We start from the raw sequence: 26,651 nt of genomic DNA, 5'->3' as shown, positions 1-26,651 counted from the left end.
GATGGAACAATTAAGTGAGACCTATGTTTAGTTAAGTGAAGTTTCTATAAATAAGTTTCTCGAATGCGTAAGCCCGGTCTCACATAAATTCATCGGTCATCTTTAGATGCCCACCAAACAATAAACCTTGCCGAATTGGATTTATACAAATAACGATCAATGTTGTAATTGTTCAAATACAACATTTATTTAGACAGGTCGCCACTTATTAATTTTTTTGTGTTATTCGTGAACAAATATTTGGGGATTATCGAGTTAATATTAAGTTTAAACAAATAAACTAGCATATTGATCCAGTATTAGAATAAATCAATATGAGTCTGGAAAACTACGTAGCCTTAACGACAAAACAATTATGTCGAATTTAAAGTGACAGACAAATTGCTTTCTGTAGTCTGGTAAAAATGATACCAAAGTTAGAGTTTAGTTTTTGCTAGGGTTTGCCAAACGTCAGGAGTTTCGCTAACATTGTCAGGGCATTTAGTTTTAAAACTGCGTCAGGAAAAACGCTAAAAAGCAAAAAAGATGAAACCCTGTTTAAAATATTGATCCTTTAATCCTATAAGCCAAAAGTTGTATGGTTTCCGTGCAGACATACAGCTGTGGAGTTAATAGAACAGAGTGGCCCAACTACAGGCCCGTAGGCTAAATGTTACCCACGTTAATTTTGTTGGTCCGCGATCTTAGTTTTATTGGTCAGTAATGAAATAAAAAACTATTTTCTAAAGGGACGTTTCATATCGCCCGCCATCTCCTTCTTTTTTAATTCGCGTGTGTCTCAACCTTTTTTTCAAAGTTTAACCTCGTAAACGTAAACACTTTTCTGCACAATCGCATTGGCCAGGTTGATCAATATTTAACAATGGAATATAATTTATGCTTATATAAGTTTGACCAAGTAACGTAAAAGTACTAAACCTTTTTAATGAAATGTTTCTGCTGTTTCTACATGTTTTTCTGGTAATCATCAACTGTCCTTCAAAATCAGGTAAACTCCAAACAATGGTTCTCAACCTGTTATGCTTTGTGGCCTCTTTGAAAGGCTCTCAACTCTAGTGCCCCCCTTCTTATAAAAGTATCTATAGCGTTAATGTTTTCACTTGTTTATTTCTTCACGTTAATAATGCATACAACCATTCGTCAACGAATAAATGCACTTAGTTTCTAAAAAATTAACAAACCAGTCAATTTAATTTAAATTAACTTTGTTACTGTAAGTCATTAGAGAGCATGTCTTACCTAGGTATTTTTTATACTCAGCCCTGTTTTGTACTGAGCCAAGCGAATATTAATGCCGCACTATACATGGCTAGCAAGGACAATAGTTATTTCGCCACATATGCGTGCCCTAAGACAAAGTTGCCACTCACACATGTAAAATTAGGCCTAATTTTACATGCGAATCCCTAACAAATCGATGCTACGGAGGTGCGAGGTGCTTTCAACTTGACCAAATTTGCGACGGTCGTCAACACTGTGTAAGCGGGACAGACGAACAGTTTTGCTCGCAGCAAAACGTGCCTTGTCCCTGCGATCACGGCAAAGCAAAAGGCAAACGTATTCCGGTGCAAAACTTGCCTTTGACTTTGCATTGTGATGGAAAAATCGACTGCATTTACGGAAACGAATAACTTAATTGTCCATGTAAACCTGGTGACATACAATGTAATATTACTGCAGCAAATGTGCTGAATGCGAACTGCATCAATTCCACGTTATTTTGCGATGGAAACAATGATTGTGGGGATTGGGAGGATGAAATCGGCTGCAACTGTGCAGATAATCAATTTATGTAGCTGTTACTCAAAAAGAACTGCTCTGGGCCAATCGGATGTGCCGATGCGTCGCAGAGGTGTGATGGCAAATACCAGTGTACGATGGTAGCGACGAGTGGAACTGCAACTGTGGCGAAGATTTTTATAGGTGCGACTGCAGTAGAAATGGTGGTATTTGCATCGGCCCACCATGTGTTTGCTTTCAGCGATGTATTTCTCGTTATAGTGTGTGTGATGGCATTAACCAGTGTGGTAATTGGAGCGATGAGCGTGAATCTAAGTGTAGCCCAAAACATTTCAAATGTATGTGTAGTTACACCGAATCTTGTGAAAATCATCCAAACTGTATTCCAAATCTGGCGGTCTGCGATGGGCATAATGATTGTGAAGACTGAAGCGATGAAATGTATTGCAACTGCACATATTTAGATGAAATGTATTGCAACTGCACATATTTAGATGAAATGTATTGCAACTGCACATATTTAGATGAAATGTATTGCAACTGCACATATTTAGATGAAATGTATTGCAACTGCACATATTTAGATGAATGTATTGCAACTGCACACATTTAGATGTAAGGTTTGGCAAATTAGAGAAGGTACTGGAAAGTCTTGCATTATGAAAGAGTTGGCCTGCAATGGGAAAAACTAATGTGGCGATCGGAGTGACGAATTTGGGTGTACCTGCAAAAGTAATCAATTTCAGTGCTCTTGCGGACTTCATGGATCTTGTGCAGGTGGTCCATCTTGCGTTTCCATTGCCTCTACCTGTAACGGATTCAATGACTGTGGTGACTGGAGTGATGAATTCGCATGCGATTGTAGCAGTCAAGAAGTAAGGTGGGGATGTATTTTCCACCTTCCAGTCAAACATGCCCGAAATTGAATCGCTGTATCCATATTAGATTTCTTACCAACGGCGTTGTCGACTGCTTAGACAAAAGCGATGAGCCTTGCTTGACTGTGGTAAAAAACTGCTTAAACGTACCAACAAAAGTATCCCAATGTAATATCGCCGATGAGGCAAAGATGCTTGTAATTGTAAACATGTTAGCGACAAGAACAAACAAAACTTGCACAGTGGTAAAAAACTCGGCAAATCGCAACATATCTGTTTGTTTTTCCTCCTCAAATACTGACCCGAATGAAATACACGATTTCAATGTGAAAACGGAGAATTTATACCACTTCATCTTTTTTGTGATGGCAGAAAGGATTGTAACGATGGAAGCGACGAACTGGAAGCGAAATTCCCAGGTTTTAAATGTACTGCCAAATTTTCAAATAAAATATGATAAACCTGTATGATGATGTAGCACAATGTAACGACAATTCCGACCTGTGCTTCGGTAAAAGTGCTGTCGAAAAATGCTTTCAATGTTAGGACAAATTGCTTCTCATTGGGAGGCAAGTTTGCGACGGAATTGTCCACTGTTTTGATCTTTCCGACAAATGCTTTTGTGGGGACCAAACAATTTGCAATGACGTGTTTCGTAACTTTACCGCCGATTGCCCGGTAAATCAAGTGATATGCCATAGCGACAGAAGTTGTGTTAAAGTTTCCCGCGTAATTCTCAACGAAATAGCAGAATGCTACGTTGGTGTTGATGAGCGTTACTGTCAACTGCCAGATGACGTGGGTGAGAAAGATGATGATGAGGTTGCATGACCAAATACGGTAAAAAGACCGCAGCCCTATGTGACAAGAGGTCGGAATGTAATGATATAAGAGACGAATTTGACGATTGCGAAGAAACTCACTTATTCTGTTTGGATCCGTGTCGAATTATTTCCACATGAGGCTTGGCGCTATATTAACAGCATCGAATGCCCATTTCGATTTGGCGAACGCAATTGTCCGAAGCGTTTCATGTGCGATACTAAATCGTCAATAGACGTGAATCACGTTTGTGATGGAAAAATTGACTGTCGTTTTGGAATCGATGAGTTGGAGTCAGTTTGCCAAAATCGCTTTTATTGCATTGGTGGCTTTGCTTTATCGATTGAGGCAAAGCTCGTTAGCAAAGGCGTTTACCACTGCAGCGATGGAAGTGACAAGGTCGGGGATTTTGCATCTATATATAAAATGATATCCCCTTCTATATTGCGTGTTCTCTTGTGGGTATTGACCTTTCTCGCCTGCTTTGGAAATTTATTCATGATTATTCGAACGATTGTCTGAATCAAGACAGAGGGCCACATGTCTTTATTTACACAGTACAATCAAATTCTCATATTAAATTTAGCTATTTCCGACCTTTTAATGGGACTGTATATGGCTATAATGGCAATCACATCAGCCAAATACTCTTGAAATTTCTGGGTTCATGACAAGGAATGGCGTTTTAGCAAAACCTGTTCTTTCTTAGGATGTCTTGTCGTTATATCCAGTGAGAGTTCTGTACTTTTCATGGCTGCTAATACAAGTTTGAGACTTTCGATGACTTTAAATCCTTTTGCAGGCGTAAAACATATTCGGGTTAAAGCGTGCCTGATAATTGTCAGAATTTGGACCTTTGTAATCTCCCTAGCAATAGTGGCCCTCCTTTCATTCAGCCTACGCACAACTACTTTACTTCCGTGGTTTCCCAACTTATTCAACCAGGCCGATATAGTAAGTAAATATGAAGCAAATGCACTTGCTCAGCGCATTAACCGCTGGAAATACGATAACAACCTTGCTGTTGAAACATTGAATGACGCTGTGAACTATTTAAAACATCTTAAGTTGAATATAAAAGCTTACGTAGGATATTACAGCGAAAATAGCGTCTGTATAGCCTACCTCGATTTTTTAACTCTAAACAAGATAACTCCTGGCATTTTTCTACTATTCTTCTGACGATAAATTTCGCCTTATTTGTCTATATTGCCGTGGCGTATATACAAATTTACAGGCATGGTAAATCACGTGTTAAATCCACCAACACAACGCGCAATGACTCGTTGAAAAAGCGAATCACCCGATTAATATTTACCAACTTTTGCTGCTGGGTACCACTGTGTATACTGTCCCACATTCACCTCGCAGGCATTCCCATGTCTATTGTGGTCTATTCTGTGAGTGCGATTCTTCTAATGCCAATCAGTAGCGTCCTCAACCCGTTATTGTATTCTGCAATCGTTGAGAAGTGCTTTTCACGTGCATTTGTCAAATGCAAGTCTTTGTCGGCTATTCTAAGGAAACCAAGTTTGCAGAAAACCGCAGATGCAGAGTTGTAAAAAAGGCTGATGGGTGTTATTTATCCTATATAAGGTAGTGGTCGGCAAACTTTTTTTGTCGCGACCCAAAGCTTTTTTTCAGAGTTATTGTAGGTCCACTACATAAAACCACTACGAAAACAGTGGCGGATTCAGGATATTTGTTTTTAAGGTGAAATATTACACGTACCGGTACGGCTCCTTATTAATGCCCAAAACACTACCATGCCATATATCAAACATTCTACAAAGAAAAATATACGCGGTAAGCGCTAAAATATTTGCGTTTACATATAATTAAAGTTGGCAAAAATATAGTTCGACAGGCACTCGTCAGGACCACATGTACCACGTGGGTCTTAGCCACGCTGAGACAATATAAAAATTCTTAGTCACACGAACTTTTAAAATAAAGTGCAATGAATGTACGGCTATCACGCGGCCCACAACTGCATGGTAAGACTAAGCTATTCAAAAGTAACTCGCGGATTCGCACACATTCGGGCCGCGGCCCACAGTTTGCCGACCACTGCTATAGGGGGTGCTCGAGCCATGGCCGGGCCTAATGTAATAATATATAGCCTAGGTGTATTCAAGTACGAATTTACACTCCTTACATTTGATACGTGATGATTTAACTATATATTCACGAATATGGATATCCACAGGGTGCTGATAACAGTCTGCTAAAGCAAACTATAACTTTTAAAAAATAGTCAGAAACACTATGCCGTCGCTTTTTAACAGATGCGCCGCGGCGCACTAGTGTGGCAAACATTGCCACGTGCGGCGCGGGCAAGTAACAAACAAATTATAGAATATAAAACATATATGTAGCATATATGTAAAACAAAGCTAAATTACAGATCCGTACATGTATTCCCGACTATAACACATATTTTTTAACATTGTTTTCTCTTATTTTTTGCTTAGCTCACTTCAAGATAAAGAACTATGAGGCCTATTAATACATACTTGAAAGTATTTCACGAGAAATATTGGAATAGGGCCTACCCCCAAAATAAGGGGTCGCTTTCTGGCCTGGTGAGTCGCCAGGTTTTTAAAGGTTTACAGGTGGGTTGTGCGGTAAAAAAGATTAAGAAACGCTGCACTAGGCCTTCAAATAAAATTTCGGACTTGGTTAGGGTGTAAATATAAAGTCCAAATTAAAATCCTGCGCAGATTTCCAAGGGCACACCCTTCACTCAACACAACGCAAAACTTGTAATTGTTTTTTGTATGAATTGTATGCTTTCTTTCTCTTTAGAAAATTGTTTACCGTCCTGCTTTATCGTAAATAAATGAATGTATAGTGCGAAACATTTGTTTTTCAAGAGGTCGTATTGAACTCATTATTTATTTTCTCAAGTAAATCTGATCCTCTGGCGTAACCTAACCATGTAGTTCAGGGGTTCTTAAACTGGGGTCCAATGACCCATTGGGGTACGTGAACTAGTTTTAGGTTGCCCATTAAGGCCTAATTGAAATATTAGTCTATATTTGAAAAGTAACTCGTTTTTTTTTCGAAGTTTAAGAAAAAAGTTTAGCCTAATTAAAAATAAAACGCTTTTCCGCTGAATGTATTTAACACTTTATTTCACCTAAACTTTTTTTGTACTGAAAACAGAATATTTCTAAATTCAATTTGTATGGTGGAGTCAATTTATGACGTCATCCCTAAACATTTATGGCCTATCCTGGTCCACGCAAGCAAATGCATTTTTTAGGGGTCCGTGGCGAAAAAAGTTTAAGAACCCCCGATATAGTTTGTACAGCAGTGGTTTTTGATATGATTATTATGCCTGTGATCAACAGTTTAAATATGTAGTTTGAACACCAACGAGGTTTGGACAAAACAAACTTTTATTACTGGAAATCCTAAAGGTGGTCTACGGTTTTCTTTAAGGTTCTTCTGATCCAAAAGTCATTTTATAAAAAGTATTGACACGCTAAGTTTGGTTTAGAAAAGCTAGTGACATACGGGCATTTAACTCGTGGACCGTCGAATGGGATTTCCTCGCTTGTCAGAAATATCATTAAGAAAACCGAGTCACAAGATTAAACCGTTCAGTTGTTTAGGTTTAATTTTTGTTGACGTTTGTAACCAAAGTTCTGGTAAATGCAAAAACAAATGATCCTACAACAGTATACAAATCGCGAGTGTTCCTGGGATTGTTTGTTCAAGTAAAATTACTATATAATTGGAACCGTAAATGTCGTTTATTAACGATCTTAGAATTAACAGGACCAAACAAAAAACATCATGGCACAAACTTGGTAGAACTTTTTAATATTAACGAAGAAAACCAAATTCTTCAGCCACGAGTTACTAGAAAAGTGAATTTTAAATACGATTTGGTCAGCAAGTAGGCAACCAAAAAGATGGCTGGAACATGGGTGTTGGTAGACGAATTTGCGTTTTCAATACAATAAACGTTAAGACGGCAAAAGCCAATTAGGCACTGGCTTGAAAGGTCTTGACGAAATCCGCAACAATCTTTCTCAATTCCGCCTCCGTTGATTCCGAAAGTGCAGCCTCAGTTCTATAAATAATAAAATAAATAATGTGAGTGAAAAGAATGGAATATTAAGTAAACTAATTAGTGTTGTTTTACTATTAAAACCGTGTTTATATAGACCTGATAGTGTTCAACAATGATTCATTGTTAGCTCTCAAGTGAGTGAGAAAAGCTTCTTCAAACGCGGTGATTTTCGTTGGGTCAATTTTGTCTAGGAATCCTCTTACTCCACAAAATATGACGGCAACCTGCTCCGCAATATCCATAGGTGCTGGACGGAAAGAAAGCAATTCAGTTTTACCTTCACCATAATTTAGTAATGTACAACTTACCGTATTGAATCTGCTTAAGTAGCTCAGTAAGGCGAACACCTCTGTTGAGTAGCTGTTGGGTGGAAGCATCCATATCACTACCGAACTGGGCAAAAGCGGCCACCTCACGGTATTGGGCTAAATCCAGCTTCATGGTACCAGACACCTGATTTAAGAGTAACGAGTACAACAAACAATTCTCCAATGGTAAAAGAATAACAAAGATTCTTATGACACAGTAAACCAAAACGCAGTCCGCTATAAAAAGTTGTAGTGGCGCCTTAACAACACTCATAGCACCAGCAGGATTTTTTCCTTTTATAAATGGAATTATTTCGCTGGCCATTGAATGTAGGGATACAAGAGTTAAGTTCACGATAAAGAGTAGATTTTTTCGTATCTTAATGATGTATTACTCTTTCGTTTGTGGTGGTTAGAAACAACTAATAATTAATATTAGATCAACAGCTTCAAGACCTAATAACCTACTGGTTCAAACTACTTTAACAGTTTTGTAGCCTAGTACTTGGACATGCTACAGTCTAAAAAACACTGGACAAAAATAGATAGACCTAAGCAGTTTCAAGTCTGGTTACCTGCTTCATGGCCTTAATTTGAGCAGCAGAACCGACTCTGCTGACGGATAAACCAACGTTGATGGCAGGCCTGACACCCTTGTGGAAAAGTTCTGTTTCCAAAAAGATCTAAACAAATAAAATCTGTGAAGATATATTTTTTGTTTACATAGCACTATGTCTAATAATGGAGTGATTTTTAACAAACCTGTCCGTCAGTGATGGAGATGACGTTGGTTGGAATGTAGGCGGATACATCACCTGCTTGTGTTTCAATGACCGGGAGAGCAGTTAGCGAACCACCACCAAAAGCATCACTCATTTTTGCAGCTCTCTCAAGAAGACGGGAGTGAAGGTAAAATACATCACCAGGAAAAGCTTCACGACCAGGAGGACGGCGAAGCAACAAGGACATTTGACGGTAAGCTACAGCCTAAATGGGTAAAGAGATCATGACTTAAGTGTTTATGTCACTTCACTAAATAAATATGGGATATAAACAACATTTTTGTGTGTACACTAAATTTAAATTCAATGAACCCAGATGTAAGTATACTGTTTTATAAATAAACCCAAGTAAAACTTTTAGGTTTATTGCAATGGATCTCCTAAACTTGAAATCATTTTGATAGATTTTGTTAACAATAATTTTAATTTGTTCTTCAAACTTTCTGATGTTTGATGCAGTAAATATTGATTTACTAAATTTGTCTACCTGCTTGGATAAATCATCATATATGATGAGGGCATGTTTTCCATTATCTCTAAAGTATTCTCCCATGGATGTTGCAGAATATGGGGCAAGATACTGCAAGGGAGCAGCATATGCAGCGGAAGCAACAACCACAATGGAGTACTTCATTGAATCTACAAAAACGTAAGGTATTTTACCAAGACCGAATGTTTTGGTGTTACAACTGGTCAGCAACTCCTCTTCACTTACCAGTGGATTCAAGGCGGGTAATTAGCTGGGTGATCGTGGATTGTTTCTGGCCAACAGCTACATAGATGCAGTACAGTTTTTTCTTTTCATCTGCAGCATCATTGAATCGCTTCTGGTTAATGATGGTGTCAATAGCAACTGCAGTTTTACTGAAACAACACAAGAACATTAAATGTTAATATATGGTTTATTTTTTTCTATATATATATGGTTTATTTTTTTCACATAAATTAACAACAAAATGATTGTAAAGTAAAACACACACTTGATACTAAGAAATCAAAGCTGTTCAAAATTAAAGTAGGTTTTATATTCTATAAAAGTTAACTTTGTGACTTTAAATTACCCAGTTTGCCTGTCTCCAATGATAAGTTCTCTCTGTCCTCTTCCGATAGGTACAAGAGAGTCAATGGCTTTAAGACCAGTCTGCATAGGTTCACTTACGCTAATACGCGAAATAATTCCAGGGGCTTTTATATCAACTCTTCTTCGTGTTTTAGTGTTTAAAGGACCCTAAAATGTAACAAAAACAATTTATTACATGCAGTCGTGTACAGAGTCGCATCCTAGTTAGCAGAATTAAAGAGGTTTAAATCTGTTATGCTAAAGGGTGCAAAGAGATAATTGGGAATCTTATAAGACTCTTTTAACTCTTGTGTACGATTAGACTTGCCTAAATTGTATAGAATTGAATTTTAATTTTGTGACATTATAGTAAATTACTTAAATGAAAGTGCTGCAATTTTAAAAGGTTGGGAACTTGAGGGGCATAGGCGCCGAACATGGGTGTGCAGAGCGTTTTTTGACGCCCTGGATTTCTTGCAGGGTGTCAAAACGCCCTGTAATTTGACCAAGTTTTGTGTGCAATTAGTGTGCAACGCCACATCTGTGAACACTATATTAAAGCTAGCGCAATGTACACCGGAACACTGCTAGCACAATCGTGGTTCACTAACAGTATGCGGGACTTTCATGAATTACATGGGTACCATCTGCGAAAGTGTTCGTTCGCACTTATTAATAAATGGAGGCGGCGCTGAAAATACAAAATACCAGGTCGCGTTAACATCAAGCTAAAGCTGATGAGAAATTTGTGTTTAAAAATTTTTTCTTTGATAAAACATGTGCCAAGCGAATTACTGAGACTAAAATAGACAAGTGTTAACCTATTTCCTAATTTTTAAACGCCATATAACATAGTGCTTTGTCTCGCCTAGCGTCCCAATTCCTAATGTTTAATATGCCGAGACGTTTTGTCACTCAAATCGATAAATAAACTTAATATTTAGAACATAAGCTTTTAAATGCCAAACACATAAAAATTCTCGTTGAATAACGCCGACTCCTTACACACAAGTCTCTTTAATTTTTAATATCGTTATAGCCAAAAAATCCGCCCTTGCTTCGCTCGCTCCTTCTGCATGTATGCTATGGCAGATAATAAGTGAAGAACACTGCTTAAAGTAGTTTTACCTTAACCTTCGTCATTTGTCATTTGGGTCATTCCATTGCTACTGGTACAGTGGTGGCACCATATGTCATAGATTTTTTTAAATTTTATTTGTAGAAATCTCCCTGCAATACTATGAAAAGTGATACCAATTTTACCGAAATTGGTTAAGTACTTTTTTGAGATATCAGCGACTGAAAATTGGTCCTTTTCAGGCTTTTTCGTGATCGCTCATGCATAAAATTTAACTGCAAATTTTGTTTGACCTATTATGAAGGTGTTTTAAGTGGTAACTAAAAAATTCCACTGCATATAAGTTCTTCAAAGTAAGGAGATTCTAAAAAGATATATTGTTGTTTGTTTTTGTATCACTACAGGCCACCAAGTGGCTAGTTTTACACATGACTATTTGTGATCAGTCATGCATGACGGAACTTTGATCAGTTAGTGAAATTTTTCTGCAACTTCGATTTTTCTGCAACTTAGCTTAAATTAAAGGTAATTTTCTTGGTTTTCTAGCTTCCAAATATGAAGTGGGATATAGGATATTTGAGTAGAAATGACAAAATTTGATTGCTTTGTAATAGAATGCGAAAAAGCTTTATGACGCACTATTATAATGTATAATTATGAAATGTGATTGTCTGGTGCTTCCAGGAAGTCAAAAAAACTTATAGAAATCTGCTGGTACAGCAATGTACACTAGAAGCCAATACATAGACCAATAATTTTAATCAATGTATGGCAAAATTGCCATTAATTGTTTCGGTAAAATTGGTATCACTTTTCATAGAATTGCACGGAGATTCTACATATAAAATTAAAAAAAAATCTATGACATATGGTGCCACCACTGTACCAGTAGCAATGGAATGACCCATTTTTAACAGGACAAAGCATGCATAAGGTTCAAGTACATCCTACTACGTTATGTTGGTAATGAGCGGTGGCGAAAAGGGCTGGTTAGTTTCGCAGGTGGAGAAAGACGTGCTTGTAATTTAGCATAGTCCCGTACATAAAACTTGGGAAACTGTGCTGCTGAAAGTCAAAACATGATTCTACCAAAATGAATCACACATATTTTACCGTCTTAGTTTTTCATCTGAAGTTAGCAATTGCACACCGAACGGTTCCAACGCACATGTTCGCTTTGCGTTTTTTTATGACGTCATTACAATCACTATTTTATGACGTCATTATTCATTGCCGTCAAGGCGGAAAACCCTAGTTGAAATTTTGGGCCCCCCTTTTTAAGGACTGGTTTAAAAAACGCCCTGGGATTTTGAAAGTTCGGCGCCTATGTTAGGGGTAATATATTTTTCAGTGATTCTTTGTCTGTAAACAAGCCATACCTTTCCATCCAAAGGATTTCCAAGGCCATCAACAACTCTGCCCAAAATTTCCTCACCAACAGGAACATCTACAATGGCACCAGTTCGCTTGACAATATCACCTTCTTTGATGTTTCTGTCATTACCAAATACAACAATACCAACATTGTCTTTCTCCAAATTCAAGGCCATCCCCTGTTAATAAATATATTAGCATTAGCTGTATAATCGGTCTAACAAAGTTACTCAACAGAAAAAAACATTTAAATATTTTTTATATATTTTTTTGATAATACCTTTAAACCACTGCTAAACTCCACCATCTCTTCTGCTTGAATGTTTCGTAGACCATGAACACGAGCAATACCATCTCCAATTGTAAGCACTCTTCCGGTTTCAGTCAAGTCTTCTGAAGCAGCTGATCCCATAATTCTCTGTTCCAAAATTGAAGCCAGTTCTGCAGCTCCTGAAAACAAAATAAAGTTTTAAGAGTTGATTTAAACGAAGAATATGTACGTGCAACTAAGCTTCAGTACCTTGCTTTTCTGCATGATTCACCTGTGATGTGCTGAGGTTTCTTGATGCTACAAAGCTAGCAGCTTTAATAGAATTGTTAACCTGAAATGGAGTAATGAAAGTTTTCCTCCAGAATTTACATAAAATTCTGACTACAGTAACATTATGGTTTTACAAACATTATATTAGAAAAACATTTTAACATTTTAGCTACTTTCAGGCTCATTTTTGGGTAGAATATGTAGATTGCAAAAATCATTTTAGCAATAAAGCAAAGTAAGTTAGTTGTTTATGTTTAACATATAATGAAATGCAAAAAGGAATTAGCAGAAAAAGTGCCTTCTACTATTTCTTTGTGATAAACATCTTTATTTTATTTGAGAGCAAGACAAGCCTTTATAATGCTAGCTGTACCCTGCTCCGCTCCTGCTATGCCAGGTTAGAAAGTATGGCCTGCTAAATCCCCCGCGCATTTTAGCACTCAGCCGCGGTCATAGCCGCACATTTCGTGTAAAATCAACAATAAATGCGGCCGGCAGCGCATTTTTGCCCACTTGGAGACTAGGGTACTTCTATGATACCATTTTACTGCATGTGAATCCATTATGTTGTTGCAATAAGGACATTGAAATGCGTGTAAATACAAGCATAGTATAACTTCCAATTCTGCCATTTGGAAGTTCTGTTGATTCCGACACACTTATATTGCTTCCTTTAAACGTTTTGACCCAACTTTGAAATAACCTTCGCCAGATCATTAAGGGTTATTGTGCAAGTAGCCTGTGTAATGACAGGTACAGAGTTGAGAATTTCCTTGAAATCTGTTAACTTAAAGGTAGCCTTCATCATAAAACAAGCTGGTCTTGCACAAAATGCGCTTCTCCGGGTCTAATTTAGGCCAATATTGAGAAGGTTAGGCAGAGCATAATTATCAAGCATTGGTTATGCTGATACTGCAAATTTGTTTTTTGGGCTGACAAATATTTGAATGCATAACACAGGCACGTAATGTGGCTGTTTTAAAGGTGTCACCGGACCAGCAACCCAAATCACCTAAGGAGCTAATGGCTGTTTAGCTGTTCAATACTAGAACGCAACACCCGTTGACACATACAACTCGCATGATTTCAATTGCGTGCGAAACCCTATGGAATTGCGTGTCAGGACAGCCTCTGTGACGTATCAATCGCGAACTATTGCAATTATTTTCTTCATGTTTAATAGAGCGACCTACGACAAACGCGCTTGACCGGTTAAAAGCTAATGAATGTTAACCTGGACATTAACTATTCCGTGGATGACATTATACAGAAATTCATATAAAAAAAATCAAGGAATAAAATAATTTTGTTTAAAAAGGCACTTGGCTGGAGCTAACACGCCTGTTTTCTCTAGGTCATTCAGAAATCTGTTCGTTCCATCAGTAAAATATCTGTTCGTTATCAGGCCTGTTTAAAATTAGTTGAGTCAGTCACCAGCGAACTGCTAAATGATAAATAAGCAGTGGTTAGGCGCCAGGTTGAAAAGTTTGGCCTGCGCGGGGGATTTATCCCCCGCCCAGCAGCACTTTCAGCCGCGGTCACAGCCGCGCATTTTATAGAAAATGTGTTCAGCCGCGCAAATCTGACTCTAGCAAATGAGCAAAATTTCAGCTGCGCAAACTTCTGTATGAAACTTAACAAGCACAAAAAAAATTGGCGGGCCGCATACTGAAGTTGCATAACATTTTTTAACGCTAGTCTGTAAGACGGATATAATATAATGCATCGTAAAGAATCCCCTGCGAAACACTGAAAACGCACAGTTCGGCGTTATGGTCACGCATCAGTGGACAACGGTCACGTGTATAGTGACTTTAAATTAGGCAATATCGAGTAATATTGCATATTAAATGCTACACTATCAAACTTTTTAAATATTTAGCTGCGCCCGCACACCAACCAAAAATTGCGCAAAAGTATTCTATGAACGCTGTAAGTTTAATATAATTTCGCAATTTACAACTTTCGGTAGCCTGATGGTTTATTTTCAGCCGCGCAAGTTCAAGTCGAAATTTTATTTTCAGCCGCGCATTTTTTCAGCTGCAAAACATCTCCCCCGCGCAATATCCAAAGTTTCCAATCTGGGTTAGGCGGTGGCGGCGATAAGCACCGTCCAAGTGTTTAATGCCAGGGAGGTGCAATGTTTTTGATGTTAACTTCCCAGCAATCACGGGTTTTAGTTTTGTGATCATTGCACACTAGATTTCGGGGGGTGTCTAAACTCCTTGAGATTTGCGATTAACTGCGGTCAGTGAAGGCTATATTATGACGAATCCCCCAACCACCAATAAAAAATGGAAGTAAAAAATATATATACTAGGATTCAATATCCTGGATTCATTTCAAATTTGAAATCTAATATTCTAGAAGCGGCGCTGGTCTAGAATTCAACCACATTTCCGCTCGGGGGTTTATAGCTAACAAATAACAATATTTGGGCAAGGGTGAGAGTTAGCGTTTTGGTTGGTTTCAAGTATAATCTTATACAAACTCTATTTAATCAAGAAAATGACGACTCTTACATTTTTTGCTGCTGCGGGCAAAGTCCTTCGCAGAGAGGCAAGAAGCTTTGACGAAATCATACTTTAAACTCTGATGAACTAAACTTAAAACTTCCTTGCCAACGTTTTCCAAATGCTATAGCAAGACTTCTAAGCACGAATTTTACACACTTATCGGTTGATTGCGTATGACCGCCCCTGAAATCAGCTTTGTTGTTCCCAAGTTATAAAACCTACTCATTCGTTTCAAATGCCGGTTAATAAATTAGATATTTTAGCGATATTAAAAATTATAAAAAATAAACCAAGGTGCTGAACCAATCCCATACAGTAATTTTGAAGATTTTATGGATTTGAACAATAATTTAACCAAAGTTTTTAAGTCAAGTTAACCTAAACACAACTAGGGATGTCCGAAAGACACAACCAATACTAGATTTTGTTGTCTATTTTAACTAGATCTATGCAAAAATTCTGTTGTTTAGCCCAAAATAGTTATAACCCAAAGACACAGTAGCCTATACGTTTGAACCAGGGAGTCGAACCGTTTGACTTTTCCGGTTCAGGTTCAAGGATTTTTTTCGAAATCCGGTTCAGTTCCGGTTTCGGTTTCGAGCAATTTAAAAGTTTCGTTTCAGCTCCGGTTCGACCATCGTTATTTCAAAACCGGTTCAAAAAGTTCCGGTTCGGATACAATATAAGTTGCGTTAAATCTGAAAATGTGGGTCAATAAATGTAGACAATAATCTTTGAATTGTAAGTCATTTAATTTAAGTTACGTGACCTATTAAAAATCCGCAACTCATTACTGAAATATCGAAAAAATAAAAATATCAAGTTGTTTTAATCAATATTTATAATTTTTGTCATAAAATTGTTGTAAATTAAATAATTTCGAACATGTCGTAAATTAAATCTGTAATAAGAGGTTGTGACGTCATGCTGGAGTGAACCGCTTTTGTTTACGGGTAAAGGTTCGGTTAAGGTTCATGTTCTTTCCAATTATTCGGTTCAGTTCTGGTTTCAGCTCCTTAAAATCTCACAAAAAATGGTTCAGTTTCGGTTAAGGTTCGGATAAAATTGACCCAAAACCGGTTCATAAAGTTCCGGTTCGGTTTCGGTTCGACTTCCTGGTTTGAACCTTCGGAAAATGAAAATTTTGGCAACTATATTATTGCAAATAAACAACCGGTAAAGCAGTACTTACACTCATTATACAGGTTTACTTTTTACGATACGTTCAATAAATTCACCTTCGTAAAAGTGCGCAATTAAAACTCCACGATGGAACAGTACTGCGAGACTGCTGGTTTTAACGATTTTTACTGATTATTATATAGCCTACATGAGGGGTTCCCAATCTTTTTGACAACGTGGCCCCCTTTGAAAATTTTGAGAAATCAATGCCCCCCCCTCCCTATTTTTTCAATCTGACTCGAACCGGAACCTGTCCATAAAAACGGTTCACTCCAGCATGAAGCCATATCAGTGATCGACAAACATATTTATTTGTCGCCTTCCAAAATACTCTTTTAAAAACTAACGAAGTCGATGACAACAGGAGTGGATACCGGATATTGTTTGGGTGGGCACAAGAATTTTTAGAAAGATGTCAAAATTTTACGTCATAAAATAATTAATCTTAAAAAGGTGTTGTTTGTGTGCCGAACATGCAGCTGAATCCCAGTATGTTTTAAATTAGCAAAACGTCATTTAAAGATATACGTAATACAGGAAGCACATAAAAGAGATTCCAACCATGCTCAAAATAACGACATTTAACAGAAATTGCACTTTTTAAAGTTATTAGGCCTAAGTCACGCGGGCAACGTTCTATAGTAACCTAAACATACTGTCTTGTTCTTTGGATATATTTGTTTATATCAAGTATTGTTCTTTGGAAGGTGTCAGGCTGTCGCCATACTAATTCTCAAACTTTTTTATAAGTTGCTGAAGGTGTCCAAGTGTGGTGTTTTGGACAGACACATATCTATCGACCATATTGCTTATTTCGCTTTATATAGCTTTACCACAGAATAAGTTTTTCGAAAAAAGCGGTAATTTTGGCAATGTCGTCAATTATTGCATATAATGATGTAAACAACTCAGCGGATCAAATGTGTCGGCCAAGTAAGCCACGAATGAACTGTGAAACTGTATAGCCAAGGCCAAATTATTCTCTTTGTTTACGAACAAAATTATTTTTTTCGGTGTTTATAAACTCGCTAGAGAACTCGACCACGTGATAACCAACGCATTTCTGTATGTAATAGCAATACTGTGTGACCAGCACCCATCTCATCATACAAACAAGAAAATAGTAGGTAGGCTAACATGCTGCCACACCATCGGTACAAATTGCAGCACATTTTCCCCAAGATATCCAATTTTCGTTAAAGAACTTAAGACTTATAAATATATCTTCACCTTTAGTATGCAACTGCAGTAATGCTTTCATGACGCCTTCTTGTGATGCAAGAGATTCTATTTTACTTTAAAAAAAATCAGATTGTTTATTAACGCAGCCTGGATTTTTATTTCACTAAATTACTTTTAAGTTCATTTTTCTTCATGGATTCTTCTGCTAGAACTTTTAAACAGATTACACATTTTGGTTTGCAATTAAATTCAGTGAAGCCAAGTTTAAAAAAAACATCGTCCGATGATCCTTCTTTAGTGTTGTGCTGCTGCCATTTCTGTAACATAGCTATGCTACGGGATACAAAGTAGAATTACTAGCTGACAAGCAAACTAAATACCGCATCTCTTTGACACAAAAATACGCTTTTGATTATTGTAAATGTGACACAAGGTATCAATCTGTTCTACAAAGTCCGCAATAAATTTACTTTTTAATGACCAAAAAGAAACGAAAGTTTCTAATAAATCGTAAAAACGGCAGGAATATGAAGAGTAAAAAGATATTATAATCTTTTTTGGCTCGACCAAGCTTTTGAGCAAAGAGTTTTTTTCAAAGTTTTATTTCGTGGAATTAAAACTCTTTGCTTTGAGCGACTGTTCGCGCATCAGCGCAATTTACAGAGATTTTTCCTGAAATGTACGGCTATGGCCGCGGCGCAGCGGACATTACTTTCTAACCTGGAGCGAGCACAGTTGTGCAATTAAGGTTTTGTGCAAACTTGAGGTATGGAATCTTACATCAACTCAACCTATTTTTTTTAATTTAGGTGTGCAATTGACTAATTCAGGTATTCACATAAAGTGTACCGTGTTTTCAGAATAGCAAACTTGACCCCCCTAAATTCAACATAGACCCTGATTTTCCCATAAGTTTTAAGAAGTGCACTTTTGACGTTTAGTACTCTAGGTTGCTCCGATTTTTTCCAGCCGTGCACCTAGGACCGAGGTTCTAAACATGTTTTACTGCGGACGCCTAAATAATTTTTTGCTATCCATGGAGCACGTTAGGGAAGAAAGAGGTGAAATCACAACCCCTGTTGTAAATTCGCATCACAATAGGCTACAATCTACAAATGATCTTAGGAAATCTGCTGTTTTCGGACCGAAAAATGTGAAAGTGAAATGGAGTCTGAATACATTTAGAGCAAGAATGTTTTACTTTTATTAAATTTTTTTTTGAAAATTTGATTACATCTTATATACACTAATCTTTCAAAGGCTTAAATGGACCACCTAAAACGAGTTCACGAACCCCAAGGGGTCCATGGACCCAAGTTTTAGAACCCGTGACCTAGGCTGATCACCACGAGTCAACCTACAAAACCTCGTCCTACCTTTAAACAATTTGAATAGCAAAATAAACATATTTATGCAAGATTTATAATTGATCCACAGATTCGCTGAGTCTAATGGCTTTCGGTGTACCAATGATAGCTGTAATCGCTGGTCAAAAAGCAGCTTCAGGAGGGCTAGATCTCAGTTGTTATATGTTTTATGTTTCATTGAATATGGTACTGTGGATCCCCTTCAATATGAAGTTGCTTGTACTAAACAGATTGAGCAAGCATTGGCGTATAGTTGTTTCTCGACTCGTTCGTCTCTGAGCCTGCATAGCTCAGTTGGTAAAGCGACGGCCCCGGCTTGACCTCGGAGGAGTTCGAACCTCGCTACAGGCAAGTTGTTTTTCTAGCCTGTTCTGCTTGTATCATTGATCGACAGATTCCGTGAGTCTGTAATGGCTTTCGGAGTACTATTCAACACCTATATTCAATATTAATATTCTCCAAATATTACAAGATAAAAACATTTGTCAACCGTATAACTAACAAATTGGGATAGGCAGGGTCGTATCCAGAAAATCAAAAATGGAGGGTCCCAAATGTTAAACTTAGGGAATTCCCCTATTTTCAGTCCTACGTAATAAATAGTGACGTCATTTGTAACGGGTATGACGTCATAAAAATAGTGATTGTAATGACGTCATAAAAAATAATCAGAAACAACCAATTTACGTTCAACAAAAGCGAACTTTAAAACGCAAATCGAACACGCGCGTCGTGCGTGGAAAACGCTTAGTGTGAAGGTGAAATATGTGTAGTTGAAAGATAGAATCATGTTTTGACTATCAGCAGTGCAGTTTCCTAAGTTCCATGTAAGGTTGTGCGGGACTACGCTAAACTACAAACACGCCTTTGGCCACCTGCAATACACTCCATTCGCCAGAAATTAGTGCAGTTCTAAGCAAAAAGGTCTACGACAATTAGTGCATTCAAAAAATGAAAAAGTCCGACATTTAGACTTTGAGGTCTTGGACCAGTGGTCCCCAAACTTTTTTGGCTCGCGACACACTAAAAATATCTTAACTATTTCGCGGCACACTTTTAACAGAACAACAATAGAGAAATTTTACAATCGCCGTTAACACACGACAAACTATATGTAAATGTCTCAAACTTTTTAATTTGTAATGAACAGTGCGTATTAAAGTCTAAAATGCTTGCGTGTATGCCTATTGGTAATACAAATACTCTCTTTTCCAAATTTCAAACAGTTTCGCGGCACACTTGACAATCTCTCGAGGCACACTAGTGTGCCGTGGCATACAGTTTGGGAATCACTCTCTTGGACAATGCAGTAATTTCACTTAACAAATGTGCATAAGAAGCTTGATTTTAATAATACTTGACCCACCCGAACCCAAACACCAACCAGCACCATAACCCAAATATTGTGCGTTAATTTAATTGTTATAACGCTTCAAGTCTTCCTTAATTTGTGATGTAACAATCCTATACACACGTACAATGGATGAGAAGCTATCTTATGTCCATCCGAGTGTGGGGCACGGATTTTAGTTTGTTGAGCTTATAATAGTTTATTCAGCCGAAGAGTGATTCAGCCGAAAGATTATTCAGCCGAAGATTCAGTGCTCCGCAACCAGTGTGCCGAGACCATGCCAGGTGTGCCGCGACGTTCCCGGAGGAGTTTACTTGCGTTTATAAGAGTACTTTTTACAGTAGAATTAACACGAAAACGGTACATCAAGGCAGGAATTTTGACCTTATGCAATATTCCAGGTGTAACTTTTGTTATAAGAACTTTTCTCAATTATAAAAGTTTTGTAAAATCTGTATTATAGGTTCAATCGCCGTAAGTCGATTTTCTAAACGTGTTTGACTTATTCAACTAGCAGCAGTACAAATGAACATCAATTACTTTCAAATTTTACACCAAAGTGGAAAAGGAGATTGATTTAATTATCCATATGCTTAAAACCAATGAAATATCATATCTAACGCAGAATAATCTACAATGCCATAGTTTTAGGACAACCAAACTAATAAAGCCAAATACGCATAAATATAACTGACATACTAAGATCTAATAAACAAGAACTAAACGTTCGCCTGAAAGGTGTTGACGTTTTGGAGCTCTAGTTTGAAAGGCGGTTAAGGCGCCGTATGAGCCCCGGTGTTTAGACATAGAGTTGTTTGCCCCTGCGGGCCGTAGGTTGCCGACCCCTAATGTAGAGTTAGAAAATATATTAATGTTGGAATTATTAGGGGAGTTATTGATGAACTTAGGTTGAGCCGAGGGGTTAGGACTTCTGATTTAGATGTTATTAAGGCTAAGTGGTATTCGTCCTGTTTTGGTCTTAGTCCGAACTGTGTTTTATCCCGGCGTTGATGTTGTTCTAATTTCGGTCTTATGGCTGTAGTCCCTTTGGCCGTCTTAAAATATTTTAGGAAGCCTGTGAAACCGCAAAATCATAAGATAAAATAAAGTAAAACGTCAAATTTTTGGCGCCTTCGCCGCGTTTATTCAGAATTCGCTCCCTATTTTCTGGACAGCCCAGGATATTTGCTATTGTTGTTTATTGTCGAACGTCAGATATTTCGTTGTTGTGCCGCCGAATATTACTAGCCCGGTTGGTGTGCCGCAAGTGAAAAAAGGTTGCGAAGCACTGTTCTAATTGACCCTTTCGTTCTGACTCCCTCAGGTTGCGTATTTAACTCGTTAGCCAACCACAAGACGTACTGGTGATTACAATTGTATTAGTTGATAAACAAAACCAGTTTCAAACTATAGAGCGGCCAGCAATCAATGCTGTCAATAGCACAAGTCAAAAACAAAGAAGAAGTTAGTTTTCAAGCGGATAGCGGTATTAAGTACACAAGTCCAATTGCTGGCCGCACAGAGAAAATGCCGAACAAACCATGAAGCACTTCACACTTTGGTGTGAGTATACGTAGACCAGGGTTCGGCAACCTTTCTTATGCAGTGTGCCAGTTTATAAATAATTTCAAAATATCAACAACTCGCGTGTCAAATTTTTTTTCATATTTGGTTTTGCACTGGCAACCAGGACTTCAGGGTCGGTTAAAAACAACCCGAGTTCGACTCCTGCCAAATGTGCAATTTAATCGAGTCCCGATTCCGGCTTAGACTCTACAGTGTAGAGCAGTGGTTCTCAACCGCTCCGCGGACCGGTGCCTGTCCGCGTCAACTTTTCTGCCGGTCCGCCGAATATATTACAATTTTATATCTCAATTGCAAAATCCAAGATGTAAAGGCTTGTCCATCAAATTTAGAACTTCGCCGGTTCCGTAATTTGTAGTATTGTGACATAACATAGAGTTAATGGTATACTTTGGACTTCATCGTACGTCACAATGCTGCAAGCGTTGTGCCTAACTGCTTAAAAGTAGGTTACAGCTCATTAAAGTCTTGTGCTTAAGGACTATAGCTGTATATGTCAAAAATTTCAGTAGAACTACGTATAACACGTATCGGTATGATATCAAGAAGACAGCAGCAAATATCTCATTAAATCGAAGTTTCCATTGTTTGTTTTTACTTGCATAGTTTTGTCGGAATTACATTTTGGGTTGATTTTGATTTCGAAGGCCAACCGGTCCGCAAAATTTGTTTTGAAATTTTACCGGTCCGTACAACCTAATCCTACTGAAAATAAAACGAACTGTCACGAGCACAATACTTATTTTGGAATATACTTCGACGCTTTTCAGCCGATACCTGGAAGTGTTAACTATCAGTTTCGCTTTTAGTCACTCAAAAACTCACGTGCTCACTTTTAATGTATAATGTAAACATGACGCCAATTTTAGGGCATTGGAAATGTGTGCAACCATTTAGTTAGCGCTAGGGTTAGTGATGTAATAATAAAGTTAACGACGTGGTAGTGATGCAATGGTTGCACTTTTTAGTTAGCGCTAGGGTTAGTGATGTAATAATAAAGTTAACGACGTGGTAGTGATGCAATGGTTGCACTTTAATTGCGCGTTAAATCATTTGGCGTGCCCGCAAAAATCATCTCGCGTGCCACATGTGGCACGCGTGCCAGGGGTTGCCGACCCCTGACGTAGACAATAATTCTGTCACATTAGCCGATACAAAGCTCTTAGTCGGTATTAAATCAAGCCCTCTGCACGAGTTTGGGCTAATTTTTTAGCGTTCCAATAATTATTCAATTAAAGCAAATTATTTGGGTTAGGATTCGGGTTAGCGTTAGGGTTTAAGTATGGGTCAAGTGTTAGTAATCTTATCTCACATTTTTTGTTATCTTTTGCTCATTTTCAACGAATATTTTTAATTTATTTACGCCGGGAGTTTACCTTGAAGTTCCAAATTAGTGCATTGCCACGACCTCGAGGTCTAAAAGTCAGACTTTTCTGCCTTAGAATGCCCTAATTGTCGTAGACTTTCTAACGGATCGGGTGATTGGATGCCCTAATTGTCGTACACCTTTTTGCTCAAAACTAATTTCTAACGGATCGGGTGTGCAATACTAAACGAAGATCGGTGTTATTATGCCACGATTAACGCAACATCTGCGCTGAGTAGAGTGTCAATTAAGCCATAATACACGTGGTTTAGATGCGGTTTAGAGAAAATTAGTTGCTTCAATTAGAAACACGTGGTCTTAGAATCTAAGACTTAGATTCCTAAAGAGAATAATTTGCGGTAACAATCATTACATAAAAAGGTGACTTTGAACAGTCACAGTTAGCCTACCTTTTAAAAGAATCTGCTTCACAATAATTTCGTTGTTACATCAACACCGGTTATTGGCGAAGACAGCAAACAGCGAGAAACATTTAGCCTAACTTGACGTTTTTAGCGACAAAAATAGAAAAAGGTTTGACTTGGCATTGTCAATTGTTGAATACACCCTTGCTAATGAGTCATCTGAACGAATACACCCGATTCGTTACAAATTAGTGCATTTCTAAGCAAAAAGGTCTACGACAATTAGTGCACCCAAAGAATCAAAAAGTCCGACTTTTAGATTTTGAGGTCCGGACAATGCAATAATTTGACTTAACAATGTGCTTAAAAAGATTAAGTTTAATAATACTTGACCTATACCTAAACCCAAACGCAAACCAGCACCCTAACCCAAATAGTGTGCGTTGAATTAATAATACATAAACGCTTTAGGCCCCAATATCTCATTTTTATTGTGACGTAACAATCCTATATACAATGGACGAGAAACTATCTTATGCCTACCGAAAGTTTGTTTTTTCCCCAGCAATTAAATAATTATTACATTAACGCACCTTTTCAACATGCTACACTTGATGCCACTGTGGAAAGTGTAGCAAGCGCACCCGCAAGTTTTTTTCAACCTTTTAAAAGTGCACCCCGAAAAAAATCTAACCTGCACCCATGGGCTCCCCAGCGAGGGGGGGGGGGGGGCACTTAGGTGCAGGTTAGAGTTTTTGCCCCATCTGGAATTTAAAAATGCGATTATTATATTATTTGTAAGTGTAATACGTATTACTAATGGAGGATACATTTTTTATACATTATCCATTGCCTCCAGTGGCGTATCCAGGGGGTTGGGAGGTTTCTTACCCTATTTTTGTAACAAGCTGTTCGAAGCGGCGTGCTTTTTAAGTAGTTGGGTCACGCGTTTTCACCTAATGCAGCGTTTCTCAACCGGTGCGCCGCGGCGCACTGCTGCGCCATGGAAGGCTGCCATGTGCGCCGCGAGCAAAAGGAAAAAATAACGTAGGTCCTACTATATAAAACATGTATTTTTTACTTTCCTATTAAGCTTAGCTCATTAATTCTACAAACCTTTCAAGTAGAAAACGCAATAAGACCTACAAAGCAACAATACCTAAATCAGATAATTATTTGTCAAAATTTACAAGTTAGGTCAAAATTTGTCACCAATTTTCAAATCAAAATCGATTAAAAATGCACATAAATCGTTTACAAAATTAAAAAAATATCAGGACAGAATAAGATCTAAAATAGTCTAAATAGGACCTAAACATGTCGAAATAAGTCCAAAATTAATCGGAATAAGACTTAAATAGACAAAATAACATTGGCTGGAGTCCCTTTAAATATATGCAACTATAAAACCTAATAAAAAAATTGCAGACAATTTAAGAGAAATACCGAAACACCTAAAAAATTTCGCGCTCGCTTGGCGCAGTTACAGTAATGTTCCTCGCTGTTCGCTCTCTGTAGGTGTAACATCGCCATTTCAGATTCTTAAAAGGAGGTATAATGATGACTGTCGTGCGCGTTTCAAAGTCTCCAGTTTTATACATAGATAGTTAACGCAAAATTATGCTCTTCAAGCATATTCTAAGACCACGTGTTAAGTGTGCAATTGACACAACTTATTTTCCTCAATCGCAGCTTGTAATTTAGCTGACTTGGCACACAGCTCGGCGCAGATGTTGCCCTAATCGTGGCATAATAACAAACATGAAAAACGATCTTCGATTAGTATTGCAGGTGGCGAAAGACGTGCTTGTAATTTAGCGCTAGTCCTGTATGTTGAACTTAGGAAACTACGCTGCTGATAGTCAAATTATAATTCTTCCAAAATCAATCAGACATACTTCAACGTCTTGGTTTATTTTTCGCCTGAAGTTAACGATTACACACTCAGCGGTTTGCAGCTGGCGAGTGTTGACGACGCACGTGTTCAATCGTTAGTTGGCTGTTCTGAGTATTTTTTTTATGACGTTGTATATTTCAACAGGTGAGACATGACCAACGTGCTATCTGACTCCACTAAATCGAAACTAAAACAAACTGCCATTGTAATTTAAGGAGCATTCTGTCAGGTCGCTTATAGATTTATTGTACATTCACATAATTTAGAATAGCTCGCTTTCAATAAAAGAGCTTACAGCGCAGTAAAAACACGTGTTGCCAGTAAGGAGTGCATTGTTGACTGTTTTGCAGTAGAAAGGACACGACTAACGTTGCAGTAAAAGCGAATGCGTCGATGATTAAAACTGGCCAGTTAACGAGCAGGATGCAGGAAAAGGAAATATACCAGAACGACTTAAACAGGCATTTAGCGCACGCACAACAAACACAGTAAACAACAAATACAGACGGTGGGACCTCTACACCATTTCCCTCCTCCCTGGAACACGAAAAAAGTTCCGAGCAGTTCGTTGGGCCGCGCTTCTTCTTTAAAATCTTTCCAGGATCCGATCACGAGTCGACCAGCAAGGACATTCGTGCAATATGGAAGCAGCACGTGTTGGGGATCGTGGTGTTCACTAGAGCGAAGAGGTTTCATGAATTCCTTGTCTTGGCGGCCAACGAACAACTCCAGGAGTAGCTGATTGTACCACACGATGTAACGTCTGAAATAGTACTTCAACGGCACAATAAATAAACAATAAAAAACACTTTTGAATAGCATATAATGCAGAAAATGATCGTCTTAAAACGCAGTTCGAATTTCAAATCGCAAAACTAAAGTTAGTTGCTTAGAGTCTTTTTGCTCTAGAATACGAATTAAAAGGGGGTAAGGTGCTAATCTCAGAAACGCGAAAACAAATTACATCGCCTAGTCCACATTAAATGGGTTCCCTAAATAGCAGACATAATAACCTTGGCGCAAAAGGTTATTCTAGAAAGTTACTCTCTGCATGCTAGTATCTTCATGTGGACTACATGACGGTTATCTCACACCGTCTGAAAGGTAAATGAGGCATCAAAGGCCTTAAAAATCATGGGTTTATAATACCCAGAGCATGCTCGCTTGCAGTCAC

At 38.0% G+C, this 26,651-nt stretch overlaps 1 protein-coding gene and 1 pseudogene across 1 annotated transcript; one reads left to right on the top strand and one right to left on the bottom strand.

Annotated features, from left to right (window-relative positions):
- Positions 1 to 2,418: 2,418 nt before the first annotated feature.
- LOC146168013 (uncharacterized) lies at positions 2,419 to 4,317 on the top strand (annotated as a pseudogene).
- A 2,869-nt stretch (positions 4,318 to 7,186) lies between these two features.
- Positions 7,187 to 15,341, bottom strand: LOC146168012 (ATP synthase F(1) complex subunit alpha, mitochondrial-like). The gene is made up of 12 exons (XM_083381980.1): positions 15,190 to 15,341; positions 12,647 to 12,728; positions 12,407 to 12,576; positions 12,132 to 12,305; positions 9,676 to 9,842; positions 9,330 to 9,478; positions 9,102 to 9,253; positions 8,595 to 8,819; positions 8,408 to 8,515; positions 7,833 to 7,977; positions 7,621 to 7,771; positions 7,187 to 7,524 (listed from the first exon to the last, which is right to left on the bottom strand). The coding sequence occupies exons 1-12, from the start codon at positions 15,247 to 15,249 to the stop codon at positions 7,437 to 7,439; spliced, it is 1,671 nt and encodes a 556-aa protein (XP_083238106.1). The 5' UTR covers positions 15,250 to 15,341; the 3' UTR covers positions 7,187 to 7,436.
- Between the last annotated feature and the right edge of the window lie 11,310 nt (positions 15,342 to 26,651).

This window comes from Ascidiella aspersa, chromosome 1 (genome assembly GCF_963924565.1).
Source record: "Ascidiella aspersa chromosome 1, kaAscAspe10.2, whole genome shotgun sequence".
Taxonomy (NCBI): domain Eukaryota; kingdom Metazoa; phylum Chordata; class Ascidiacea; order Phlebobranchia; family Ascidiidae; genus Ascidiella; species Ascidiella aspersa.
Note: the sequence above shows the minus strand (reverse complement) of the source record. Positions and strands in the feature narration are given on the sequence as shown.

Coding starts and splice junctions, on each gene's coding strand:
- LOC146168012 (XM_083381980.1), bottom strand. CDS start 15,249: ATGATTTCGTCAAAGCTTCTTGCCTCTCTGCGAAGGACTTTGCCCGCA. Junction 9,843..12,131: donor GAAATCCTTTGGATGGAAAG/GTATGGCTTGTT, acceptor GTTACATTTTAG/GGTCCTTTAAACACTAAAAC. Junction 7,978..8,407: donor AAATTAAGGCCATGAAGCAG/GTAACCAGACTT, acceptor CTCTTAAATCAG/GTGTCTGGTACCATGAAGCT.